This window comes from Lactuca virosa, chromosome 4, assembly GCF_052849685.1.
Source record: "Lactuca virosa cultivar CGN04683 chromosome 4, Lactuca_virosa_CGN04683_v6, whole genome shotgun sequence".
Lineage (NCBI taxonomy): Eukaryota > Viridiplantae > Streptophyta > Magnoliopsida > Asterales > Asteraceae > Lactuca > Lactuca virosa.
Genome location: NC_136429.1, coordinates 272,244,099 through 272,256,055, shown reverse-complemented (window position 1 = coordinate 272,256,055; position 11,957 = coordinate 272,244,099). Strand labels below are relative to the sequence as shown.

At 34.8% G+C, this 11,957-nt stretch overlaps 1 protein-coding gene across 1 annotated transcript; it reads left to right on the top strand.

The window, feature by feature from the left end:
- Window positions 1–344: 344 nt before the first annotated feature.
- Window positions 345–1,807, top strand: LOC145168836 (uncharacterized). The gene is made up of 4 exons (XM_079087512.1): window positions 345–423; window positions 648–751; window positions 1,346–1,400; window positions 1,611–1,807. Exons 2-4 carry the CDS (start codon window positions 652–654, stop codon window positions 1,756–1,758), a joined length of 303 nt encoding a protein of 100 aa, XP_078943638.1. The 5' UTR covers window positions 345–423; window positions 648–651; the 3' UTR covers window positions 1,759–1,807.
- The last annotated feature ends 10,150 nt before the right edge of the window (window positions 1,808–11,957 follow it).

Sequence of the window (11,957 nt, the reverse complement as noted above, 5' to 3'; positions counted from 1 at the left end):
TTTACATTTATAATTAAATAATAAACATATAAATTCACATAATTCACAAAATACTCAAATATTTCATCTTCATTACATCAAAAGAGTTACAATAGCTGATCTAGACTATTACATCGTCAAAAAATGCTTAGCCCCGACATTCGTCAGAAAGACTACTACTAAACAATGTTTCGTAAAAAAAGGGCATTTATACAAAATATTTTTCAATAAAACTGTTAAACCGAATAGTAATTCGTACCATAAGTATCAATTGTAAAATTTTGTCTTTATTTTATTTTTTTCACATTGATACAGTAATTTCATGGTCACGGATCTATAAATAGCCCCAACCCCAAGATCCACATGCAATTTTCCGTCTATATTTCGGTGGCAAAGACGCGACTCTCTCTCGCTAGATTTGTTTGATCTCTTCCTACTCTTCAGGTATCTATCTTTAGATCCGATTTTTTTTTTCAAATAATTTTTTGGAATGTTTCATCGATGTGTGAAGTTACCTAGATTGTTCCGCACCATTTCGATGTTTTTTTGCTAAAAAATGGAGGAATTAGGGTTTTGTGACAACATTTTTTTAATACTCATGGTGATGAGAAAGCGAGTAATTATCCGATTTTATATGATGTTTACAAACTCAGTGCGTTGTGTGATAGAGACATGGATAGCAAAGAGCAAAGTGAGAGATTGAAGAACATTGAAGCTGAATACGCTAATTACTTGAAAGCAAAGTACTTCTCGGATAAAGATATTTATGGAGGTAAAATTCAGAACTTCTGATTTCATTGCAATCTAATTGACTCACACAAACTTTATGTATGATTGTTTTTTTCTCATTTCATAGACTGGATTATAGATTTCTTCATTTGCATGAATAGAAAGTGAATTGGATATGGAATAAAATGGAGCTTCATTATCTCCAATGTTTGTTTTGTCAAAGTGAAAATAGTAAACAGACTTTGGTTTTGGTGGATTTTTGCTAAATTTTGTTGACAAATTGAGAAATATGATGTTTATTGTAATCTGATTATATTGTGGTCCTGAAATTTGCAACATTTGTTTAACCCTGTGATGCTATTTGCTTTCCTTTTGGGCAATATGCTGGATGGAGTTGTCTGAGCAAGCCCTCTTTAATTCAGTTAACCCAAAATTACCTTCACATCAAATGCACAAGTAAACATTGTGATTAAAATAATAAAAACGATGATGATTATCTTTCATCTTTTTTATACCTACATCACCTAGTATAATATACTAGTGATGATTCATGATTACGAGGGCATTAAATAAAGATAATTGTGTCTACTGACCATATAATATAATTGGATTGTAAAATTATAAAATTTTAATGCAGATAATATTTTTGAAGAGAAGACAACGATAGGCGGAATGACTATTAGGGCAAGCAGGTAAATATTTTTATTAAATCCACAAGTAACAAGTTTTATGTGTATTGCAATTGCAAATACAACATCATTCACTAAAGTGTTTTTTTTTTGACTTAATCTGGTAAGCTATATATGGACGTTTTTTTTCCGACTTAATACAGAAAGAACGATTTAATCAAGAAAGTCTTAGAAGTACTTTCATTTTCTCACGTATTTTTTATTTTTTCTCAGTGAGGCTGGGACTAGATCTTATGAGGATCCTGTTGGGTATTGGAATGAGAAGTACGCACCGTGCACAGAGCCTTCAACAGAAACAGCAGCAGCAACAACAACAACCAACCTTTCCAAAGGAAACCACTCCTCTAAAAAGAGTGCTTAATATCAATATGTCTTTAAATCATTTGCATATTTAGGCAGTTTTTAATGTTGCAAAGTAAAAGTTGATGGTGGTATTTTAGACAGGCTAATGCTATGGATTCTCCACCCTAGTTCACTAAAGTTTTTATTTTCAGACTCACTTTTCTTGGTTAATAGTTACTGCCATTATGACCTTTATATCTTTTTCAGTGGTTACCCTCTATGTGGCGTCTGTGTGCAAGGGGTAACCAGCTGAAAGACTAGACTAAGCCGTTGTTTTTTCTTGGGAAATTTTGTTTTATTTTGTAAAATGACATTTTCATATTGCGAAGTGACAGACCACTTGCAAAATGATGGTATTTACCCGTAAAAGAGATTGATGTTATCTCACATAAAAATGAAGTTTGAAAAAAGAAATAACAAATTTATAAAGCGGTTTTTGTGTAATGGACAGTCATTTTGTCATGTTTGATGAATATATTGCAAGTTATATCTGATTAAAAGGTGGTGATTTTTTGATATTCTTTATCTATTTTGGTCTATTAATTTGGTGATTGTCATGAAAACTTTTAAAACCAAAAGCCATAAAATCATATATTAAAAGCCATAACCAGATCTTAATAATTAATCGAAGTGACTATTAGATTACTGATGTCACTCAATTAATGGGGCGTGATTAAAATCAAGTGGGGCATTGTTACTAGCTAAGATTCATAGATTGAAAAAAACCCGTCTAGAACAGGTTTCTTGGAAGATGGTCTACCATGATACAGAAACATTTTGTTTTGCTTTTAATACAAGAAGACGTTAGATATTATATTCTTACAATTGTATATTTGTCACTTTAAATCATTTGATGTGAAAAACATACAAATGAGAAGAACCAAACTTTTTTCAATATGTGATGGTCATGTGATATGATGAGGGGAAATGATATAAATCGAATTAAAACACCATCGAATTCAATTTCTTCGATCTCCGTTCCCGGCCCTTCTCCTCCCTCTGCGTTGGATTTCTGGTACACTGATTTATATAGGAGTGTAATTGATGGCGTCCTGAAGAGTCTTGGAGCAACGATCGGCATAGTGTGAATAGAAATCAAGATTCAAGAACTTCCCATAAAAGACCTGACAAGAACCCTACGGGAAAAAAAACTAATGTAAGCTCTAATGTCACTTCCTTTTATGTGACAAACTTCCCTTATTACATAATTAAGAATGATTTGTGGCGTGCATTTGATCAAATTGCCAAAGTATTCGACGTGTTTATATCAAATAAAAATCATGTTTGGGTAAACGTTTTGGGTTTGCTAGATTCTCGGATGTGTCTAACTGTGATCATATCATCACACAACTTCGTGATGTATGGTTTGACTATCATAAACTCTTTGCCTCTCTTCCAAGAGTCCCTAAACCGGATTTACCCTCATCTTTGAATCGTCAAACTTGATCCAAGGTTGAGAAACGTACCCATGCTTCATCGGATAAGTCTTACGCTAATATAGTTAGAGGTTCTTCCAATGGTGAACGTGGTAAGACTTCAAATGAGGTGGTCCTTGATCTTCCATTAAGAGATTTTTTTAGTGGAAAAAAGAAAACGTGCATGTCTTGTTAAAGTTAGAGACTTCTCCACTTTGCCCGAATGCTTTGTTTTGAGAGAAAACTGCAATATAGTCCTTACATATTGACCTCATAATCGATTTAGTCCCTATAATTTTTTTTATTCAATTAATTCCAAAAAACCGGTAATCGTATTCAATTTAACCCTTTTACCGGGTGAACAGGGCATCCAACTTTCAAAAATTACATTTTTGCCCCAGATTTCAAAATTTATTACAAATTTGGTCCAAAATTTAACTTTTGGCCCAAATTTTAAATTTTTTTTACAAATTTGGTCCAAAATATATCCTTTTGGCCCAAATTTTAGAATTTTGCTATGAATTCATCATAACTTTAATTTTTTTTACAACTTTTTTTTCTTCAAAAAAAAAATTAGAATGTTTTTTCTTTATAAAATCATATTTATACAAAAAAAACATATTTTCACATAAAAAACCTTATATTTTTAATATAAAAACTTTTTAATTTTTTTTGTATACGAAATACCAATTTATAAAATTAGGTATTTATTAAGTACATAAATATATACAAATCTGCTTTTATAAAAAAATATATACATACATGTATTTTACAAAAAAAAATGTATACAAACACCTATTTTATTATAAATACATTTGTATGCAAACACATATTTTTATACAAACACCTATTTCATAGTAAACATATACATTTCTTTTGTAAAAATATATTTATATGACTCAAATAAGTGTTTTCTTTTGTTAAAACACACACACACACACACACACACACATATATATATATATATATATATATATATATATATATATATATATATATATATATATATATATATATTTACAAAAGAAATGTATATAAACATTTATTTGGGTGCATGTATATGTTTTTACAAAAGAAATGTATACATTTACTATGAAATAGATGTTTGTATAGATTTTGTTTTTAAATATCTATTTGCATACAAATGTATTTATAATAAAGAAGGTGTCTGTATACAAATGTATTTATAATAAAATTGGTGTTTGTAAAATACATGTCTGTATACATTTTTTTTATATGAAAACGGATTTGTATATATTTATATACTTACTAAATACCTAATTTTATAAATAGGTATTTCGTATACAAAAAAATTAAAAAGGTTTTATATAGAAAATATAAGATTTTTTATGGGAAATATGTTTTTTTATAAATATGATTTTATAAAGAAAAAACATATTCGAAATTGTTTTATTGAGAAAAAAGTTGTAAAAAAACTAAAGTTAGGATGAATTCATAACATAATTCTAAAACTCGGGCCAAAAGGGTATATTTTGGACTAAATTTGTTAAAAATTTAAAATTTGGGCAAAAAGTGTAAATTTTGGACCAAATTTTTAAAAAATTTTGGATTCTGGGCCAAAATGTAATTTTTGAAAGTTAGATGACCTGTTGACCTGGTAAAATACGGTTACTGGTTTTTGAGATTTAATTGAATAAAAAAAAGTTTAGCGACTAAATCGATTATGAGGCCAATATGTAAGGACTTTATTGTAGTTTTCCCTTATTTTGATGAAGGTTTTGAAGAATTTGATATACGTCATGTTGGAGGTTTGTGGGTGATGTTGATTCAAACATAAAGAGGTGTGCAGAATTTTTATGGCTAGTGATGTTATGAATCACTAGTTTGTGGATAAATTGGCTTGGGATAGAAACTTTGTGCCTTCGGAAAGACTTGTGTGGGTTGATGTAGAAGGTTTACCTTTAGATGCATGGACTAAGGATGCATTTAGAAAATTATTGCTAAATGGGGCTCTATTGCACACCTTGAAGACAATATTGGGGAAGATGTTTATAAGAACCGAATTTGTATTTTGACTTCCTGTCAAGATATCATTTTCGAAGTGTTTAAGGTTCAAGTAGATGATACTGTTTTCCTAATTCGTGTTAAAGAAGCATCGAGGTGGATCCTGTCTTTTGATTATGAATTCCCGAAGTCTGCATCTGAACATCGTGAGACTCATGGCCTGTTTGAAGAAGATGATGTTGATAACCAATCCTTGAACGATAAAGAGGATGTTTCGGAAGATCCTTTTGGTATTTATGACACATTAGAAAAAATGGAGAAATATGAGGAGAGAAATTTTCGGTCGAATGGATATAAAGATGGGGGATTTGGAAATCATGACACAAATGACAAAGTGGAGGGAAAATTTGGAAAAACTTTATGCAAACCACCCCTATCACCGTTTCAGATCACAAAAAACTGATGAATTTCACTCATATGGTCAATTTCGGTTGGAATACAAGCATTGTGTTTCGGCTATGGCTCCCTCTACTGCCCCGAAGACAGCGAACCGTCCCGAGACAGCTGATGTTGTCAGATTACCTCCGACAACAATAGCGTTTCCTGCTGTCGATGTTGCTGCCGGTCATGCTTCCGATGCAACATTCCACGATTCTCCAACAGCTCTGGTGACCTCAGCTTCGTCACATACGGTGGTTCAAATTCGCCTAAACGAGATGCATATAAGCCTAGTTGGTTTCATGGTTGCTTTTGGCCATATGTCGGGGGTGGAAAATTTTGAAGACTCGTTGAGATGCCCACCAGACTTTTAGTTTTTTTTTTTGGGTGAAGATGGATACTCTGAAGGATCATTTAACAATCGCTTGTTTATTAATGAAATTCAAAATTTTTTTGATATCGGAAGAGCCATGGGATATAATATGGATGGTTGCTGGGATCATGTGAAAGAAATAGTTAAGGGTCATAATCAGCCCTAGAAACATCAAATCTGTTTCAATTCAAGCAGAAACAAAGTTACAATTCAAGACCTCTGTCCAAATACCCCGAAGGCAGACAGATTTAATGAAGACTTTTGTTATGATGACGTATAAGAACATGTTCAGTTTTCTAACTTGAATGGAATCACCAACCTTCCTAGTCAGTGTGGACATACAAAAATTATAGTTTTTATACTTGGGAAGGTCGTATCAATGGGTGGGCCAACGTGCAATCGCCCGGGTCATCATGGTGATGGCCTAGGCCTCCAAATTTCTATGGCCCATTTTTTATGTATCTAATTATATTATTATAAGAAAAAAAGTGTTTGGTATTAAGTCGTTGCAGGCAGCGACAAAAAAAGAAAAACGAGATTGGAGCCAAAATTGGTGGAAAAGATGAAGACATTCCAACCAATTCTTCAGCTATCTAAGCAATTTATCATTTTTTTACTTAAAAAATTACTGTTAAGGGCCTCATCTTGTTATTTTGTCTGGGGCCTCAAATCTACTTGAATCGCCCTTGATACTTGGTTTATCAACTATTGATATTGGTAATGGTTCCTATTGCAAGAGATACATTTGACATATGTGTTTAGTCAATGAAATTTGTAAAACCTCAAGGAGGGAGGGCAACACTGGATATTATTGGCTTGAACAAAAATGAAAACTCTTAGGACAATTAATAGTATGACTTTGAAGATTTTTCTTGTAATTTAATACCTTTTTTTGTTACTGATATTTAAAATCATTTTAACTCGATTTGAAGAATTATGTAATATATTTATAATTTTTGTACCCCAACCTATTTAGATCGTGGATGTGGCGCTACCCCAAGGTGTAGACATAGATAACAAAAACTCAATAATTGAGACTAATGGTAATTACATGCCTATCTAAAGCAACTTTCGTGACCATACAATGATAGAAGTGCTCTAATGCAAGGTTTTAAATTTCAACAAGAGCAAAATGGTGTGTTGCTAAAAATGTACACGCCAAAAGAACGGGAAACAAAATTTTCAACCGATTATATGACAATCTAACTTTAAAGTTGAAATAATCAGTTTCACACTTTATGTCCAAACGTATAAATTTCAATCAAAACAAAAAATTTCATAATATACAAACTAGCTATGACTAAAAAATAAATAATCAATTTAGGAAATTTTTGCATAAAAACCAACACTAGAAGCAATGGGAGATTCGACTTACTATACATAACTAAAATAATTCTTTTTCTCTCTCCATATATGATTTACAGTTAGTTACTCAATCTAACCATGAAAACAAAACATGACATCTAAACCTAACAAACCATTCTAAATTTACCAACAAGTTAGCATATAACAAGTAGTTAAATAAAAATTTTTGGAAAAATTAGGTGTTAGATTTAACTTACTGGAATGCATGAGAACAATACATGATTGGACCTCGAAGATATTTAAGGAAAGAAGAAGCACTTCTTAATTTTTTGAAGTAAGAATAACAAGGAGATGAGTGGAAACCTCGTTGAAACACCGAGAAAGTCAAAGAAAGTTGACGTAATGCAATGTAATTGTTGGGTTTTATTCAAAACTCGGTTTCTAAAACCACAAAATTGACAACGCAAACATTATAAAGCATGAATAATGATAGATGCCATTTTATGCATCTTTTGGGTCGAAAAATATCATCTAGGAAAAAAATGAGATCATATGGGCAAAAATGCAATTGCATAATTAGGGCTGTAAACGAACTGAACGTTCAGCGAACTGTTCGTGAACCGTTCGGCGGGAAGTTCGTTTATGTTCGTTTATTTAATAAACGAACGAACATGAACACAAATTATCGTTCGTTTAGTTAAACGAACGAACATGAACAATGGTCCCGTTCGTTCAATTATGTTCGTGAACGTTCGTTTATGTTCGTTCATATAAGTTCATTTTATGTTCAAATATGCTTAATTGTGTTTTATTACATTAGTGTATTATATATTTATTTACGTTCATATATCTTCAATTATGTTTTTTTTATCTTTGTTCATTTATGTTCGTTTAGCATGTTCACGAACATAAACGAACGAACATGAACAATGTAATTTGTTAAACGAACGAACACGAACAAGAAAATTCGTTCGTTTATCCGTTCGTGTTCGTTTATTTGTTCGGCTAACTTAAACGAACGAACATGAACAAGCCCCATTCGTGTTCGTTCGGTTCGTTTACAGCCCTATGCATAATTGATCGCATTTTTGTGTCAAGGTTCAAGAAAGGTCGAAAATAGCAGTGCACTGTAACATTCGGTTTCGAATCGCATCATTATTCGGGGCCATGACCCGATCATCAGTTATCTTAACGCTTCAGGCCTTAGGGGAAAAGAGAATTAGCCATTTTTGGATGTGGGTATTGTAGATTAGGTGATCCAAAAGTTTGATTGTGTTTCGGAGCCCAAGGGTATAATCGTAATTTGGCAGTTCAGGCCATTATGAATTTTGGGTTTTTGTTCGGGAAGTCTTAAGGCGGGGGTGAGTTGTTAGAAGTGTAGGGATTCTCGTCACCTTTCTGTGGATATAAAGTTCGTAGGAAACTGACTTAGGACGAAGGAGTTTTGATCAAATGAAGTTGAAGCTTTGTGAAGTTCATCGAGTACGCGGGGCGTACTCGTTGTGTACACAGGGCGCAATGCCAGTCCAGATCGCGGGTTCCTTTGAGTACGCCAAGCATACTAAGTGGGTATGCGGGGCGTACTCTCTTTAGCTAGAAACCCTCATTTTTAGGGTTTTACCCCTATTTAAGCCTCATTTATTATTGAGCCTTGTTCCTTATCAGCCTCTATGCCTCCTAAACCCTAATATCTGAACCTTAGTGCAACGCTTCATTGGGTGTGTTTCTTTTTGGCCCTTCATATTTAAATTTTTCATTATTGGTCATTGGCATTAGTACGCGGGACGTACCATAAGGTATACTTAGCGTACTAGCTGAGAAGCTAGTATGCGGGGCGTACCACATATGTACGCTCAGCGTACTAGTGGAAGTTGGTCACGGATCCGAGGCCTCGTACACTGGGCGTACAAGGAGGATAAGAAAACCCTCTTTTGGGGTGTTGCACCCTATATAAGGTCCTTAAGTCCCTAGGGTTGGCCTCTTTACTAGCCTCCATTGCCCTAAAACCCTAATCTTGAACCCAAATAGCCTCTTTGAGTGTTCTTGAGCCTTGGTCTTGATTGTGGTGGTTTATGCTCCTTGAAGTGAAAGAAGTAGAAGTTGGTGGACTCATTATTTGGAAGGAAGCTTGGAGATCCGAAGTTAGCTCCATCTCTTGGTGACGTTTGAGGCATAAAGTCCCAACCTTGATCCTTGTATGATTAGATCTCTTCATGTCATGGTTTTTATGCTTTTGGTTCCTCTTGGGTTAGTTTGATGAGTTAAGTTGTTTGTGGGGCTTATCGATTTAGATCTGGGCATATTATGAGTTTCTTAAGCTTAAAGGTGCAATCCTTGTGGTGTTTAAGGTCTCATGCATGCATTAAGTCATTTATTAAGTCCTTTTGAGCTTAAGAGATTCATTAAGCCATGCATGTACGTAAAGTTAGCAACTTTACGTGATAAATCAGCTCAAGGAAGTTAGATCTAAGTTTCAGAGTGATGTCTTAATCAGTTAAGAGCTGGAAATGAAAGTTTGTTGAATGAGGGAGTACGTTGGGCGTACAAGCAGGTACGCTTAACGTACAAGCCCTAAGGCGAGTACACTATGCGCACAAGCTAAGTACGCCCCGTGTACTCGGCAGGTTGGGCCTCGGAATCTTAGTTCTTTGTTTTGGGCCATATTTTGGGCCTAGATGATTAGGGCCTTGTTGGGCCATCAGAATTCAAGTGTTTGGGCTAGGAATATTTTTGGACTTTGGATTAAGGCACATGAAAGGGTTTGGGCCCAATCTGGAAAATTGGGCCATATTTGGGCCTTGGGTGTTTATTTGGAATTTGGGCCTTTGGATTGTTGGATTGGGCCTTGGCCTTGGGCCAAGTTATGGAAAGGGTAAAAAGGTCTTTTACCTTAGTTTGGACACTTAGGGTGTGTCGGGATTCGATTATTGTCTGAATGATTATTTTGTGATTGTTAGCACAGGGATTTTAGCGGGCGAGCAACCAGAGATTCTTTCTGTGAGATTCGACAGTGCGAGGTGAGTTTCATCACTGTGTTTAGTGGGTCGAAGGCACCAATGTCGCCCATGGTTTGTTATGTAGGGTGCTACATGTCTGCCTGACTCTTGCATGTGTATATGCTTATATACTTACTGGGCGGAGCCCAATGGTTATTCTGTATGCTAGTATATGGTTATGTGTATATGATTTGTATGTGGGCGGGGCCCGTTAAGCGAGTTTAGGCGGGGCCTATTATACTCAGTGGGTGGTGCCCGATGATTTTACGGTATGATATTATCTTTGTGATTTTCGCATGTTTTTGTTTGTTTGTATGATTATATGTTTTATATGTTTACTGGGCGGGGCTCGATGATTGAAAGATCTGTATACAGAGCGGGGCTCGATGCAGAGTGGGGCCTGATGACAGAGCGGGGCCTATTATGTGTTTATTTATGTATGTATGGTATGTGGTATTTTGGGGGAACTCACTAAGCTTTGTGCTCACGGTTTTCAGTTTATGTTTGAGGTACTTCTTTTTCAAATGGAAGAGCTCGGGATGATTGTAGAGCACACACCACTCGATTCTGCATTCTGTGATTTACTATGATCATGATGATGTATTGATAAAACTTTGATTAACCTGAGTTTATGAAAATGATATGGTATAAAAGTCTTGGTTTTAGGGATTTGGGCATACTCTCGGGTGTGTCTGAACTCAAACTGAGGGTTTGGTAAAGTTTTCAAAAAAGAAAAGTATTTTTAATAAAAGAGTTTTCTAAGAAAAGAAAGGGTGTGGTGTGTGCAATCAGCCGAGCTCGAGTAATTTATCCCAAAATACCCATGAATGTTATCTGATCTGATTTGATTTATGAATCTGTGAATCGCATGCTAGTTAGGGATAAGGATTTGCTCAATGTTTGCCTGATAGAATGCTAGGAGAGATGCGGTGTATGCCTATTGTATGAGCTTGTATACTTGCATGCTAGTTGTGATCAGTTAGTGATAGATTGGCCTAATATTTGATGCCTTGTAGCCTAGGAAGTATGGGATGCTAGGTTGGGTATAATTTGTATGCGTAAGGCAATCAGAAGTGAGAGTGAAAGTTCCTAGCTTGAGTTGTGGTATGTGAGATTAGATGTTCTTGGTTATTCAGTGGATTGGAATGTTACTGCATGAATGTTGCTTGCTTTGTGCTTTTTGGAAATCTTGAGTAATGTTAGTTAGCTACTAAGTGAATATATTAACTCACATGTGACAAACGTTGAATAATCTCAGAGTGATGGATTTGACCCCATTATGCTGCTCTCATTTGAGTCTAATCGTTTTAGGGATGCTTCTTTTACTCGAAGGATTATGTAAGTTTTGTTGCATGTGATTGTATTCATGAGGTGGGTAACTGACATTATGGGGAGTTCTTCAGCAGCTGATGGCAGGGTGAGGTCGGGAACCCAGGAAAGCCTAGAAAGTGCTTCAGTGGGTTTAGTTGTGCTGTTTAGCGATCATGTAGAGTATCATTTTGAGAAGGTGACTTAGAGGATTTGGGATTATTCTTGAGGAAAGTATGTATATGTGTGTAAGGTAGTATTGGGACCGTATTACTGAAAAGCACATGATCCATACACAAATTGGGGAAAGTTCCGGAGAATCTAGGAAGCTTGAGGGATGAGGATTCTTAGGTATGTTCTGATCATTTGTATATTGTTTTTCAGAATGGTGATGAGCTCTCAGGAAGGATGTTTGGGT

What these genes read in the sequence shown, in the direction of transcription:
- LOC145168836 (XM_079087512.1), top strand. Translation starts at nt 652, where the DNA reads ATGGATAGCAAAGAGCAAAGTGAGAGATTGAAGAACATTGAAGCTGAA. An exon ending in GGATAAAGATATTTATGGAG is followed by an intron (nt 752 to 1,345) that starts GTAAAATTCAGA and finishes ATTTTAATGCAG; the next exon opens with ATAATATTTTTGAAGAGAAG. An exon ending in ATGACTATTAGGGCAAGCAG is followed by an intron (nt 1,401 to 1,610) that starts GTAAATATTTTT and finishes ATTTTTTCTCAG; the next exon opens with TGAGGCTGGGACTAGATCTT.